We start from the raw sequence: 15853 nt of genomic DNA on the forward strand, positions 1-15853 counted from the left end.
AATTGTCTCATAATTGCCTTAATTCAAACTGTCCAAATTTTTACTTACCCTAATTATATCATTATTTTTATAACCATTTTATTACTATTAAACCTTTCAAATTTTAATTAGAATCATTAAAATCTGGACAGTTTGAATTAATTTTGCCCAGAAAAAGTAACCCAGATTCTCCATAAATCTTTTTTTTTTAATTGTCTCATATTGCCTTAATTCAAACTGTCAAAATTTTAATTACTCAAATTATATCTCTATTTTTTATAACTATTTTATTGCTATTAAACCTTTCAAATTTTAATTAGAGTCATTAAAATTTTGACAGTTTGAATTAATTTTGCCCAGAAAAAGTAACCCAGATTCTCCATAAATATTTTTTTTTAATTGTTTCATAATTGCCTTAATTCAAACTGTCAAAATTTTAATTACTCAAATTGTATCCCTATTTTTTATAACCATTTTATTACTATTAAACCTTTCAAATTTCAATTAGAGTAATAAAAATTTGGACAGTTTGAATTAATTTTGCCCAGAAAAAGGAACCCAAATTCTCCATAACTCATTTTTTAATTGTCTTATAATTGCCTTAATTCAAACTATCCAAATTTTAAATTCTCTGTTATTTTTATAACCATTTTATTACTCTTAAACCTTTCAAATTAAACAAAAAAAAAACCCTAAAAACCCCAAAGCCACGGGCGATTCGTCACGAGAGGGAGAATCTCGAGGATGTGACTCACAATTTCTGAGAATTGGGGCGTTCCCGGCCAGGAAACTTCTGGAAAAGGGGAAGGGGCAGCGCAAATAAAACCCCAGATCCCTTCAGAGGAGGAGGACAAAGCCCCGGCGCCGCTTGGAATTAAAATCTCCAAACCAGGTAATTCTCATTGGATTAAGATTTTTTTAAATGATAATTCTCTTTAAAGCTCTGAAGATTTTTAATTTGAATTATTATTTTAACCTTTTGTCGAGAGAGATTGTCGATTTTCCGGTTTGTCAACTTCTAGATCTCATTTTCTGTAGCGTTAATACTCAGAGCGTTGTTTTATTTTATTTATAATTTGATTTATTTACCATTGTTTCATTTTTAATAATTTGATTTATTTACCATTGTTTCATTTTTTAATAATTTGATTCATTTACCATTGTTTCATTTTTTTATAATTTGATTTATCTACCATTGTTTTATTTTTTATCATTTGATTTATTTACCATTGTTTTATTTTTTATAATTTGATTTATTTACCATTGTTTTATTTTTTATCATTTGATTTATTTACCATTGTTTTATTTTTTATAATTTGATTAATTTACCATTGTTTCATTTTTTATCATTTGATTTATTTAGCATTGTTTCATTTTTTAATAATTTGATTTATTTACCATTGTTTCATTTTTTAATAATTTGATTTATTTACCATTGTTTTATTTTTTAATAATTTGATTTATTTACCATTGTTTCATTTTTTAATCATTTGATTTATTTACCATTGTTTTATTTTTTATAATTTGATTTATTTACCATTGTTTCATTTTTTTATCACTTGATTCATTTACCATTGTTTCATTTTATTTATAATTTGATTTATATACCATTGTTTCATTTTTTTATAATTTGATTTATTTACCATTGTTTCATTTTATTTATAATTTGATTTATTTACCATTGTTTTATTTGATTTATTATTTTTTTTTCCTGCTTCTGACCGATCTCAAAACTTCTGCCTCGCTCCCATCGCGCTTCCTCTTTTTCCTTTTCCTGCCTTTCCCAACTTTCCCCAAACCTTCTGATTTTAAGGATTCCCACCCCCTCCCATCATTGGGGTCCCCCGGCCGATATTTGGGGATCCCTCCCACCCTCAATAATTTTTGGGGCGCTGCAGGACCGGCTCCTCTTTTTTTGGGGAGGGGGAGGGGAACACAAACCTCCCCTCCCCCCGTCCCCCGAATTTTGGGGTGCCCACCCCGGGTTGTTTTTAGCTCAGAATATTCAATTTTTGTTCCTTTTCTTTAAAAAAAAAAAACCTAAATTTGGGGTCCCTCCCCTCAAAATTTGAGTCATCCTGTTGGAGATAGATAATGAGATGATTAATTGCTCTGGCAATTAAGGGATCACTACCGTGGGAATACCAAGAGGAGTTTTTTTATCGGGGTGCACAAACACTTTTTCTTGCCTTTTCCTTATTTAGTCCTTTTCTTGTATTTAAGGTTGAATAAACGTTTTGCTTCTTTTATTTATTTTTTTATTTATTTTTTTATTTTTATTTTTATTTTTATTTTTTTATTTTTAATTTTTATTTTTTAATTTTTATTTTTATTTTAAATTTTTATTTTTTATTTTTATTTTTATTGTTATTTTTATTTTTTTATTTTTTATTTTTATTTTTATTTTTATTTTTAATTTTTATTTTAATTTTTATTTTTTACTTTTATTTTTTTATTTTTATTTTTATTTTTATTTTTATTGTTATTTTTATTGGGTTTTTTTATTTCTATTTTTTTTTAATATTTTTAATTTTTTAAAAATTTTTTATTTTTATTTTTATTTTAATAATTTTATTTTTATTGTTATTGTTATTGTTACTGTTATTGTTATTTTTATTTTTATTTTTATTTTTACTTTTATTTTTTATTTTTATTTTTATTTTATTGGGGTTTAATTTTTTTTTAATTTTTAATTTTTAATTTTTATTTTTATTTTTATAATTTTATTTTTATTTTTTATATTGTTATTGTTATTGTTATTGTTATTTTTATTTTTAATTTTTAAATTTTTTTTATTTTTATTTTTATTTTTATTTCTTATTTTTATTTTTATCTTTATTTTTATTTTTTTGAAAGGAAGCAGCCGTTTCTCACCTTAGGAAGAAATCCCAGAGCTGAGAGGATGGCGAGAGAGGAGAACCAGAGATCTCTGAGGATCCAGATCTTCAACAAGACCCGGAACACCACCCTGGTGAACCACAAGTGAGGCTGGGGGGACATCAGGGGGACCCTCGGGCTGCAGGATGGGGACAGCTCTGGCTGGGATCTTCATCTTGGGCTGGGATCATCTCCAGAGGCTGGGATCATCTCATTTGGGATCATCTCCAGGGGTTTGGCATCATCTTCAGGGCTTGGGATCATCTCCAGGGGTTGGGATCATCTCCAGGGGTTGGGATCATCTCATTTGGGATCATCTTCAGGAGTTGGGATCACCTCCAGGGGTTTGGGATCATCTCCAGGAGTTGGGATCATCTCCAGGGGTTGGGATCATCTCTGGGGGTTTGGGATCCTCTCCAGGGGTTGGGGGCAGCTCTGGGTGGGATCTTCATCCTGGGCTGGGATCATCTCCAGGGTCTGGGATCATCTCCAGGGGTTGGGATCATCTTCAGGGTCTGGGATCATCTCCAGGGTCTGGGATCATCTCCAGGGGTTGGGATCATCTTCAGGGTCTGGGATCATCTCCAGGGGCTGGGATCATCTCCAGAGGTTGGGATCATCTCATTTGGGATCATCTCCAGGGGTTTGGGATCATCTTCAGGGGTTGGGATCATCTCCAGGGGTTGGGATCATCTCCAGGGGTTGGGATCATCTCATTTGGGATCATCTTCAGGAGTTGGGATCACCTCCAGGGGTTTGGGATCATCTCCAGGGGTTGGGATCATCTCCAGGGGTTGGGATCATCTCCAGGGGTTTGGGATCATCTTCAGGGGTTGGGATCATCTCCAGGGGTTGGGATCATCTCCAGAGGTTGGGATCATCTCATTTGGGATCATCTTCAGGAGTTGGGATCACCTCCAGGGGTTTGGGATCATCTCCAGAGTTTGGGATCATCTCCAGGGTCTGGGATCATCTCCAGAGTTTGGGATCATCTCCAGGGTCTGGGATCATCTCCAGAGTTTGGGATCATCTCCAGGGTCTGGGATCATCTCCAGAGTTTGGGATCATCTCCAGGGTCTGGGATCATCTCCAGAGTTTGGGATCATCTCCAGGGTCTGGGATCATCTCCAGAGTTTGGGATCATCTCCAGGGTCTGGGATCATCTCCAGAGTTTGGGATCACCTCCAGGTGTTTGGGATCATCTCTAGGGCTTGGGATCATCTCCAGGGGCTGGGATCATCTCCAGGGGTTTGGGATCATCTCCAGATTTTGGGATCATCTCCAGGGTCTGGGATCATCTCCAGGGGCTGGGATCACCTCCAGGGGTTGGGATCATCTCCAGGGGCTGGGATCATCTCCAGGGTCTGGGATCATCTCCAGGCGTTGGGATCATCTCCAGGGGTTGGGATCATCTCCAGGGGCTGGGATCATCTCTAAGGGCTGGGATCATCTCCAGATTTTGGAATAATATCCAGGGGTTGGGATCATCTCTAGGGCTTGGGATCATCTCCAGGGGTTTGGGATCATCTCCAGAGTCTGGGATCATCTCCAGGGGTTTGGGATCATCTCCAGGGCCTGGGATCATCTCCAGGGTCTGGGATCATCTCCAGAGTTTGGGATCATCTCCAGGGGTTGGGATCACCTCCAGGGGTTTGGGATCGTCTCCATGGGGTTGGGATCATCTTCAGGGTTTGGGATCATCTTCAGGGGTTGGGATCATCTCCAGGGCTTAGGATCATCTCATTTGGGATCATCTTCAGGAGTTGGGATCACCTCCAGGGGTTTGGGATCATCTCCAGGGGTTTGGGATCATCTCCAGGGGCTGGGATCACCTCCAGGGGTTTGGGATCGTCTCCGTGGGGTTGGGATCACCTCCAGGGGTTGGGATCATCTCCAGGGTCTGGGATCACCTCCAGGCGTTGGGATCATCTCCAGGGGCTGGGATCATCTCCAGGGTCTGGGATCACCTCCAGGCGTTGGGATCATCTCCAGGGCTTGGGATCATCTCCAGGGGTTGGGATCATCTCATTTGGGATCATCTTCAGGGGTTGGGATCACCTCCAGGGGTTTGGGATCACCTCCAGAGTCTGGGATCATCTCCAGAGTTTGGGATCATCTCCAGGGGCTGGGATCATCTCCAGGGGCTGGGATCATCTTCAGGTGTTTGGGATCATCTTCAGGGGTTGGGATCATCTTCAGGGGTTGGGATCATCTCCAGGGGTTTGGGATCATCTTCAGGGGTTGGGATCACCTCCAGGGGTTTGGGATCATCTCCAGGGGTTGGGATCATCTCATTTGGGATCATCTCCAGGGGTTTGGGATCATCTCCAGGGGTTGGGATCATCTTCAGGGCTTGGGATCATCTCCAGGGGTTGGGATCATCTCATTTGGGATCATCTTCAGGAGTTGGGATCACCTCCAGGGGTTTGGGATCATCTCCAGGGGTTGGGATCATCTTCAGGGGTTGGGATCATCTCATTTGGGATCACCTCCAGGGATTTGGGATCATCTTCAGGGGTTGGGATCATCTCATTTGGGATCACCTCCAGGGATTTGGGATCATCTTCAGGGGTTGGGATCATCTCATTTGGGATCATCTTCAGGAGTTGGGATCACCTCCAGGGATTTGGGATCATCTCCAGGGGTTGGGATCATCTCATTTGGGATCATCTCCAGGGGTTTGGGATCATCTTCAGGGGTTGGGATCATCTCCAGGGGTTGGGATCATCTCATTTGGGATCATCTTCAGGAGTTGGGATCACCTCCAGGGGTTTGGGATCATCTCCAGTGGTTGGGATCATCTTCAGGGCTTGGGATCATCTCCAGGGGTTTGGGATCATCTCCAGGGTCTGGGATCATCTCCAGGGCTCGGGATCCTCTCCAGGGGCTGGGATCATCTCCAGGGCTTGGGATCATCTCCAGGGGTTTGGGATCATCTCCAGGGTCTGGGATCATCTCCAGAGTTTGGGATCATCTCCAGGGGCTGGGATCACCTCCAGGGGCTGGGATCATCTCCAGGGCCTGGGATCATCTTTAGGTGTTTGGGACCATCTCCAGGGCTTGGGATCATCTCCAGGGGCTGGGATCATCTCTAAGGGCTGGGATCATCTCCAGATTTTGGAATAATCTCCAGGGGTTGGGATCATCTCTAGGGCTTGGGATCATCTCCAGGGGCTTGGGATCATCTCCAGGGGTTTGGGATCATCTCCAGGGGCTGGGATAATCTCTAAGGGCTGGGATCATCTCCAGATTTTGGAATCATCTCCAGGGGTTGGGATCATCTGTAGGGCTTGGGATCATCTCCAGGGGTTTGGGATCATCTCCAGGGTCTGGGATCATCTCCAGAGTTTGGGATCATCTCCAGGGGCTGGGATCACCTCCAGGGGCTGGGATCATCTCCAGAGTTTGGGATCATCTCCAGGGGCTGGGATCATCTCCAGGGGCTGGGATCATCTCCAGGGCCTGGGATCATCTCCAGGGGTTTGGGATCATCTCCAGGGCTTGGGATCATCTCTGTGGGGTTGCGATCACCTCTAGAGGTTGGGATCATCTCCAGAGTTTGGGATCATCTCCAGGGGCTGGGATCATCTCCAGGGTCTGGGATCATCTTCAGGTGTTTGGGACCTTCTCCAGGGCTCGGGATCATCTCCAGGGCTTGTTCCATCTCCCAGTGCTCCCACTTCACGCTGATCCCTCTCCTCCTTCTCCCCCCAGGTTTGACAGGGAATACCACACCTCCCCCCCGCTCAAACTGGAGCTGCCCCCTCGCTCCTCTAGAAGCTGCAAGATTAACGACGACTCCGACAACTCGCCCATCAGGCGGCTCGTGGTCTACTGGGCCGAGTCCTTCACCTTGGCCTTTTTTGTCAGCATTTTTGGCGGCGTCCCAAACTTTGTGCAGCTGGAGGTGTCCAAGGAGAAGGCTCACCTGCGCGACTTGGATCAAACCTACTCCCGCATGAGCAAGATGCTGTATCCCCCCAAGGAAGACAGAACCGACGCGGGCCACGGCGGGGTCTCCGACCGAGGCAGGGCATTCGTCAATCTGTCCACCGGCCCCTACAAGGTGACGGCCACCATGTCCCACTACGGCAAGCCCGTCCTCAAGGTGATGGTGGAGGACCAGCAACTAATTGATAGAGCTGGAAACGATCTCCATGGGGTCCTCTAGTAACTGGTAGGTACCTCTAGAACCCCACAGGCACCTCTAGAACCCCCTAGGCACTGCCAGAACCCCACAGGCTCCTCTAGAACCCCATGAGAACTTCTAGAACCCCATGAAAACATCTAGAACTCCATAGATACCTCTAGAACCCCGTAAGAGCTTTTAGAACCCCGTGGGCACCTCTAGAACCACGTGGGCACCTCTAGAACCCCATGAGAACATCTAGAACCCCATGAGAACATCTAGAACTCCATAGACACCCCTAGAACCCCATAAGAACCTGTAAAACCCCGTAGGCACCTCTAGAACCCCATGAGAACTTCTAGAACCCCATGAGAACATCTAGAACTCCATAGATACCTCTAGAACCCCGTAAGAACCTGTAGAACCCTGTAGGCACCTCTAGAACCCCATGAGAACATCTAGAACCCCATAAGGACCTGTAGAACCCTGTAGGCACCTCTAGAACCCCATGAGAACATCTAGAACTCCATAGATACCTCTAGAACCCCATAAGAACCTGTAGAACCCCGTAGGCACCTCTAGAACCCCATGAGAACATCTAGAAACCCATAAGGACCTGTAGAACCCTGTAGGCACCTCTAGAACCCTGCAGGCACTGCCATAACTCCTCAGGGTCCTCTAGAACCCCATGAAAACATCTAGAACTCCATAGATACCTCTAGAACCCTGTAAGAACCTGTAGAACCCCGTAGGCACGTCTAGAACCCCATGAGAACATCTAGAAGCCCATAAGAACCTATAAAGCCCTGTAGGCACCTCTAGAACCCTATAGGCTCCTCCAGAACCCCACAGGCTGATCTAGAACCCCATAGGCACCTCTAGAACCCCACAGGCACTGCCAGAACCCCACAGGCTGATCTAGAACCCCGTAGGCACCTCGAGAACCCCGTGGGCACCTCTAGAACCCCGTAGGCACATCTAGAACCCCATGAGAACATCTAGAAGCCCATAAGAACCTATAAAGCCCTGTAGGCACCTCTAAAACCCTATAGGCACTGCCAGAACCCCACAGGCTCCTCTAGAACCCCATAAGAACCTATAAAGCCCTGTAGGCACCTCTAGAACCCTATAGGCTCCTCCAGAACCCCACAGGCTGATCTAGAACACCGTAGGCACCTCTAGAACCCCATGAGAACATCTAGAACCCCATAAGAACCTATAAAGCCCTGTAGGCACCTCTAGAACCCCATGAGAACATCTAGAACCCCATAAGAACCTATAAAGCCCTGTAGGCACCTCTAGAACCCCACAGGCACTGCCAGAACCCCACAGGCTCCTCTAGAACCCCATGAGAACATCTAGAACTCCATGAGAACATCTAGAACTCCATAGACACTCCTAGAACCCCTTAAGAACATGTGGAACCCCGTAGCCACCCCTAAAACCCTGTAGGTACTGCCAGAACCCCACAGGCTCCTCTAGAACCCCATGAGAACATCTAGAACTCCATAGACACCCCTAGAACCCCGTAAGAACCTGTAGAACCCCATAGGCACCTCTAGAACCTTGTAGGAACCTCCAATATCCTCCACAGACCTGAGGAACCTTCAGCAGAACTTCACGAGCACCAGGAGAACCTCGGGGGAACCACCGGAACCTTCCGGACACATCTGGACTCTCATGGACACCCCCAGGTTGGGGTGTCCCACCAAATTGCCCTTTGGGGTTTTTTTTCCCCCGAGACCTCCCTCACTTCATTTTTGTTTTGCTCAATAAAAATTAGAAGTTCTTGCACTTGGTCCACAGAGTTTAAAAATGTGGGATTTGGGATCGGGGGTGGTTTGGGATCTGGGGGGAATTTGGGGTCTGGGGGGAATTTGGGGTCTGGGGGGGGGGGAAGAAAAGATTGGGGAGGGGCTGGGATTTGGGGGATATTTGAGAACGGGGGGAATTTGGAACTGGGGCGAACTGGGAATGGGGAGTCTGGGATTGCAGCAGGGGCAGGGGAGGGAACTGGGGAGGAGGAGATCTCACATTTCCCTCCTTTTCCCCCTTACATTTCCCTCAATTTCCTCCCTCACATTTCCCTCCCTTTCCCCCTCACATTTCTCTCCCTTTCCCCCTCACGTTTCCCATTTCCCCCTCACATTTTCCCCCATTTTTTCCTTTACATTTCCCTCCCTTTCCTTTTCCCCTCACACTTCCTGTCCTTTTCCCCTCACATTTCCTGGCATTTTTCATTTCTTCCTCCCTATTTCCCCTCACATTTCCTGCCATTTTCCCTCACATTTCCTTGCTTTCTTCCTCTCACATTTCCCACCCTTTTCTCCCTCACAATTCCCGCCATTTCCCCCCCTCACATTTCCCGCCATTTTGTCCCCTCACATTTCCCGCCATTTTGTCCCCTCACGTTTCCTGCCCTTTCCCCCCTCACATTTCTCACTTTTCCCCTCACAACTATGGCCCTTTTTCCTCTCACACTTCCTGCCCTTTTCTCCTCAGATTTCCTGGCTTTTTTTCCTCATTTTTTCCTCCCTTTTCTCCCCTCACGTTTCCCGCTCTTTCCCCCCTTCACTTTTCCCTCCCTTTTTCCACCTCACATTTCTCACTTTTCCCCTCACAATTTCTGCCCTTTCCCTCTCAGGTTTTCAGCCCTTTCCCCCTCAGGTTTCCTGCCTTTTCTCCTCATTTTTTCTCTCCCTTTTCTCCCCTCACGTTTCCCGCCATTTTCTCCCCTCACGTTGCCCGCCATTTTCTCCCCTCACATTTCCCGCCCTTTTCTCCCCTCACGTTTCCAGCCCTTTTCCCGTCATGTTTCTCACCATTTTTCCCTCTCACATTTCTTACCCTTTTCTCCTTTTCCCCTCATGTTCCCCACCCTTTCCCCCCCCAATTCCCCACAATTTCCCCCCACATTTCCCACCCTTTTCCCCCCCTGTTCCCCACCATTTTCCCCCCATTCCCCACAATTTCCCCCCCACATTTCCCACCCTTTTCCCTCCCCATGCCCCCTCATAGACACTCAGCAGCTCATTAAGAAGCAGAAATGTCCCTTTAATGACAATTAAGGCCTCAGCGCTGCCCCCCTCCCCAGGACCCCCTTACCATCCCACCATCCCTCCAGGAAGGATCCCTCAGGCACTTGATCCCAGCCCCCCTCAGCCCCAGATCCTGCCCCACAGAGGATCCAGAACCCATTCAGGCCCCCGATCCCACCCTGCTGGGACCCCAGACCCCCCTCAGGGGCTGAATCCCACCCCACAGAGGAACCAGGATCCCCACCAGGGTTCCATTATCTCCCCAGAGGGGACCCTGACCCTGAAAAGGCTCCCAGAAAGGATCCAGGACTCCCAGCAGGGGCTTGATTTCACCCCAGGGGAGACCCCAGACCTCCAGAGAGGCTGGATCCCACCCTGGGGTGACCCCAGACCCACATTAGGGGCCAAACCTGCCCTAGAGCGGCTCCAGGATTCCATCAGGAGCCTGATCCCACTGCAGGAGAGGACCCCAGACCCCCAGAGAGGCTGGATCCCACCCTGGGGTGACCCCCATACCCCCATTAAGGACTCAATCCTGCCCTAGAGAGGCTCCAAGATTCCATCAGGAGCCTGATCCCACTGCAGGAGAGGACCCCAGACCCACAGAGAGGCTGGATTCCACCCTGGGGTGACCCCCATACCCCCATTAGGGGCTCAATCCTGCCCTACAGAGGCTCCAGGATTCCATTAGGAGCCTGATCCCACCCCATGAGGGGACACCAGACCCCAGCTAGGGTCCCATGCCCCCTCAGGGGGCCACCCAGACCCCCGCTAGGATCCAAACACATTCCAGAAGGAGACCCCAGACCCCTCTCAGGATCCCAATCCTGCCCTATAGAGGATCCAAGATCCCTTCGGGAGCCTGATCCCACCCCAGGAATCAACCCAGACCCCCATAAAGGCCCTGATCCCAACCTGTGGGAGACCCCAGACCCCTCTCAAGTTTTTCCTCCCCCCAGGATCCCTCCCCCACTCACCCTGGAGTGAGTGCCCCCTCAAGCCCTCAACAGCACCAACCTCCCCGTCTGCCCCAAATCCACCCCGAACGCCACCAGATTGAGGCCGCTGAGCACGGCCACCAGCACCCTCCTGTCCCAGGCACACGTGGCCGGGCAGCCGTAGGGTCTCCGGGACTGTCCCCCCATGTCGTCCGAGAAGTTGTAGAGCGCCCACAGCACCGTGGTCGCCGCGTAGGCCACCACCCCCAGCCCGGCGTAGATCCCCAACCCCCAGCGCAGCCCCTCGGGGTCCCTCATCCACCCGCACCACCCCCAGCCCAGCAAGCACCCCCCGACCAGCAGCACCCCCAGCACGAAGGACACGCAGAAAATGCCCAGACACCAGCGCAAAGCCGCCGGCCCCGACGCCGCGTGCAGCTCGGCCGACAACCCGAGGAGGAGGAGGGCGAGGAAAGCTTCGGCCACCTTGAGCAACCCCGAGGGGGTGGCCAGGTAAGGGGCGGCCTCGCCGGGTCGCGCCCGGTCGCGGGTCACCTCGGCGGCGTAGGCCAGCGTGGCGACGGCCGAGGCGGCCGTGGCGGCGGCGCGGAGGGCGCGGGGGCGGCCGTAGCTGCCCTCGTGTCCCCGGAGGTGGCCCAGCGGCCACAAGATGGTGGCGGTGGCGCAAGCCATGGCGGCGGCGGTGGCCAGCGCCAGCGGGAGGTCGCGGCGGGGCGGCGGGCGGAAGGCGTCGTTGAGGAGGAGGAGGGTGGTGAAGACGAAGGACAAGGCCCAGGCGGACAAGCAGCCGTCGCCCTCGCCCGGGTTCCAGTAGCCGGGGGCCGCGGCCAGCGCCAGCGCCAGGAGGGCGCTGAGGGCCTGGACGCAGCGCAGAGGGGACGGGGGGCGGCACGGAGCGGGCATGGCGGGGGCTGTGGAGAGATGGGGGCGTCAGGGGGTGCCGGGGGGTCTTGGGGTGCCGGGGGGTGTTGGGGGATTTGGGGGGTTGGGGGTGTTGAGGCTGGGGGTGTACCAGGGATATTGGGGGTTAATGGGGTTGGGGGTAAATGTTTCAATTTTTGGGGGTGTTTCTTTGTAATTTTTTTTTTTTTGGTAATTTTTTATTTTTTGTATTTTTTTTAAATGGGGTTGGGGGTAAATTTTAAACTTTTTTCTAATTTTTTTTTTGTTGTATTTTTTTTTTAATGGGGTCAGGGGTAAATTTTTACCCTCAGCTTTACACCCCGAGGGCGTTGAGGGGCTGGGGCAGGGCGGGTATCCGCACACAGCAGAGAGGGAACGGGGCAATCCCAGGGGATTGTGGAGAGATGAGGGGCTCAGGGGGGAATTGGGGAGCATCACTGGGATTTGGGGTGTGCAGGACTGGGGAGACTGGGGGGCACTGGGAGGGAATGAAGGACTGGGGGATATTGGGGGTACAGGGGGGCTGGAGAGGGCGGGGGGCGTTTCAGGCAGCTTTGGGCGGGCTGCAAGGAGTGAAGGAAGTTGGCGCTTAGGGGAGGGATTCCCCGCACTGGGGGGGATCCCAGGAATGCTGGGGGTCACCCCGGGGGTCTGGGGGGTCCCGGGCATGCGGGGGATGGGGGCGGTCAGGGCCGTGCCCATATAAGGCCTTGGAGAATCTCCTTCCTTCCCACCCCCCCTCATCCTGGGGTCGCCCCGCCCCACCCGGGCGCTGGCTGCATCCTGTGGGTGATGAGGGGGGGTCCCAAGCGTCCGGGGGAGACCCCCGAGGGGCAGAGGGGACCCCAGAGTCCGGGGGAGATCCCCGAGGGGCAGAGGAGACCCCAAAGGTCCGGGGGAGGAGGCACTCCGGGATCCCTCACCCCCTTCCCCCCGAGACCTCAGGGTGGGTCCCGTTACTCACCCGAGTGGGTTCGGGTTGTTCCGGAGGAGTTTTGGGGGTTTCGGCTCGGGTCCTTCCGGACGGGACGGTCCCGTTTCGGGTCCCCTCCGGGCCGGTTCGGGTGTTTCGGGTCTCTCCGGGGCGGTTCGGTTCCTCCCGATTCGGGTTCCCTCAGGAGGGTACGGGTTCCCTCAGGAGGATCCGGGCTCCCTCAGGCGGGTTCGGGTCCCCTCGTGTAGGTTCGGGTCCCTCCGGACAGCTTCGGGTTCACGTTCGGCCCCCCCCCCCGGCCGAGTTCGGATCCCTCCGGGAGTGTTCGGGTCCCCCTTCAGTGCAAGTTCGGCTCTCTCCGGAGCGGTTCGGCTCCCTTCGCGCGGGACGGTCCCGGTTCGGGTGTTTCCGGAGCGGTTCGGTTCCCTTCGCGCGGGACGGTCCCGGTTCGGGTGTTTCGGGGCGGTTCGGGTGTTTCCGGAGCGGTTCGGCTCCTCCTGGTTCGGGTCCCCTCGGGCGGGTTCGGGTCCCTCCGCCGGGCCGGTCCCAGCCGTGTCACTCCGGGCGGTGCCCACCGGGGCGTGGCCAGAGGGGTGTGACGTCAGGGGGTCCCGGGGAATGACGTCAGGGCATCACCACGAACGGGGGGGGGGCTCTGGGGGGGTCCCTGGGGTGTCCCCAAGGGGGGGGGAGGGGCACCCACGTGTGACCCCCGCCCGTGGGTGGGTGACACGGGGGACAAAGGGCGGCGCCCCCACCCCTCCCCCCACTTCCCCCTCCCTCCCGGGCTCGTTTTGGGCCGTTTTGCGCTGTTTTGGGAAGTTTGGCCGTTGCCGGGGGCAACGCGACCGCGACCGCCCCAAATATTTACTCGGTTACCATGGCAACGGGGTGGGGTGGGGGGGGGAGGAACATGGCCGGGTGGGGGGACCCCGACGTCCGGTGGGGATGGGGGGGGGGGGGCGCTCAGGGCTCGGGGGGGGCTCGGGGACCCCCCAAATTCAGCCGGGGGGTGGGGAGGGGTCCCTCGCGGCTCAGCACCTGTGGGAGGAGGGGGCTTAGAGGGGGGGACCCAGGTGGTCGGGACCCCCCCCAGTGGCACCGGGACCCCCACCCATAAATCTGGGACCCCACCCATAAATCTGGGACCCCCACCCATAAATCTGGGACCCCCACCCATGAGTTTGGGACCCCACCCATGAGTTTGGGACCCCCACCCACAGATCTGGGACCCCACCCATGGCAGCAGGACCCCCACTCATAGATCTGGGACCCCCACCCATGGCTCTGGGACCCCCCCCAATGGCAGCGGGACCTCCACCCATAAATCTGGGACCCCCACCCATAGGTCTGGGACGCCCACCCATAGATCTGGGACCCCACCCATGGCTCTGGGACCCCCACCCATGAGTTTGGGACCCCCCACCCATAGATCTGGGACCCCCCCATGGCAGCAGGACCCCCACCCATGGCTCTGGGACCCCCACCCATGGCTCTGGGACCCCCACCCATGGACCCAGGAGCTTCATCCGTGCGTTTGGGACCCCCCCCCACATGTCCCAGGACCCCACCCAGGGTTTCAGGACCCCACCCACGGTTCCAGGACCCCCCCCCATGGGTGCCAGGACCCCCCCCATGGGTGCCAGGACCCCCCACCCATCCCCCCACCTCTCTCAGGACCCTCTCCCGCAGCTCCCCGGGGCTCAGGGGTCTCTCCTCTTCCTCTTCTTCCTCCCCCACCGCGGGGTCCTCCCTGTGGGGGCGGGGGGGGGATGTGGGGGGGGCACCCCTGGGTGCTGTGACAGGGGGGGATCCCCCCCCTCACTGCCCGGGGGGTCCGGGGGGCTCACCTGGGGCTGGGGGGGCGTGGAGGGGGGGGGCGGCTCCAAATGGCCTCGGTCCCTGCCAGGACCTGGGAGGGGGAACCCCAAAATCCGAGGGGGACCCAAAACCCGAGGGGGGACCCCAGACCCCCAAATCTCCCCAATTCCTCCCCCAAGCCCCCCCATTTCCCCCCCACCCCCGGAACCCCCAGTTCCCACCCCAGAGACCCTCGCCAACCCCCAAATTTTTCCCCAATTAATCCCAAATTATCCCCCAATTAATCCCAAATTATCCCCCAATTAATCCCAAATTATCCCCCAATTAATCCCAAATCTCCCCCAATAAACCCCCAAATTTTGCCCCAATGAACCCCAAATTCTCCCCAATAAATCCCCAAATTTTTCCCAAATTTCCCCCCTATTTTTCCCCAATTAACCCCCAAATTTCCCCCACGAACCCCCAAATTTTTCCCAAATTTCCCCCCAATTTTTCCCCAATTAACCCCCAAATTTCCCCATCAACCCCCAAATTCTCTCCAGTAAACCCCAAATTTTTCCCAATAAATCTCCAAATTTTCCAACATGAACCCCCAAATTCTTCCCAATTAAACCCCAAATTTTCCCCAATGAACCCTCAAATTCTCCTCCTTCCAAACCCAAAATTACCCCCCAGAATCCCCCCAAACCCCCCCAAAACCGCCTCAAAATCTTCCAAAATTGCCCCCAAACCTCCCAATATCTCCCCCAAACCCCCCAAAATCGCCCCAAACCCCCCCAAAACCGCTCCAAAACCCCCAAAATCCTCCAAAATTGCCCAAAACCCCCCAAAATCTCCCCTAAACCCCCCAAAATTGCCCCAAATCTCCCAAAATTGCCCCAGCCCCCCAAACCACCCCCAAATCTCCCAAAATCGCCTCAACCCCCCCCAAATCTCCCCGAAACCGCCCCAAACCGCCCCAAAATCTCCCCAAACCCCCAAAATCTCCCCCAACCCCCCCCAAATCCTCCAAAATCTCCCCAAATCCCCCCAAACCGCCCAAAATGTCCCCAAATCGCCTCAACCCCCCAAAATCTCCCCAACCCCCCCAAAGTGGCCTCAAACCCCCCCAAAACCCCCTCCAATCCTCCCAACATCCTCCAAAATTGCCCCCAACCCCCCCAAAATCTCCCCCAAACCCCCCAAAATCTCCCCAAAACCCCCCCAAAATCTC

The 15853-nt window shown here is 52.3% G+C and overlaps 2 protein-coding genes across 2 annotated transcripts; one reads left to right on the forward strand and one right to left on the reverse strand.

The window, feature by feature from the left end:
- Positions 1-814: 814 nt before the first annotated feature.
- Positions 815-8728, forward strand: LOC311166002 (uncharacterized protein). Its single transcript, XM_084227495.1, has 4 exons — positions 815-871; positions 2836-2961; positions 6571-7033; positions 8580-8728. The coding sequence occupies exons 2-3, from the start codon at positions 2882-2884 to the stop codon at positions 7025-7027; spliced, it is 537 nt and encodes a 178-aa protein (XP_084083621.1). The 5' UTR covers positions 815-871; positions 2836-2881; the 3' UTR covers positions 7028-7033; positions 8580-8728.
- A 2290-nt stretch (positions 8729-11018) lies between these two features.
- LOC311166001 (myeloid-associated differentiation marker homolog) lies at positions 11019-13368 on the reverse strand (the record flags this gene model as incomplete). Its single annotated transcript, XM_084227494.1, has 2 exons — positions 12850-13368; positions 11019-11893 (listed from the first exon to the last, which is right to left on the reverse strand). Exon 2 carries the CDS (start codon positions 11883-11885, stop codon positions 11019-11021), a length of 867 nt encoding a protein of 288 aa, XP_084083620.1. The 5' UTR covers positions 11886-11893; positions 12850-13368.
- Between the last annotated feature and the right edge of the window lie 2485 nt (positions 13369-15853).

Source organism: Fringilla coelebs (genome assembly GCF_963513975.1).
Source record: "Fringilla coelebs genome assembly, contig: SCAFFOLD_410, whole genome shotgun sequence".
Taxonomy (NCBI): Eukaryota; Metazoa; Chordata; class Aves; order Passeriformes; family Fringillidae; genus Fringilla; species Fringilla coelebs.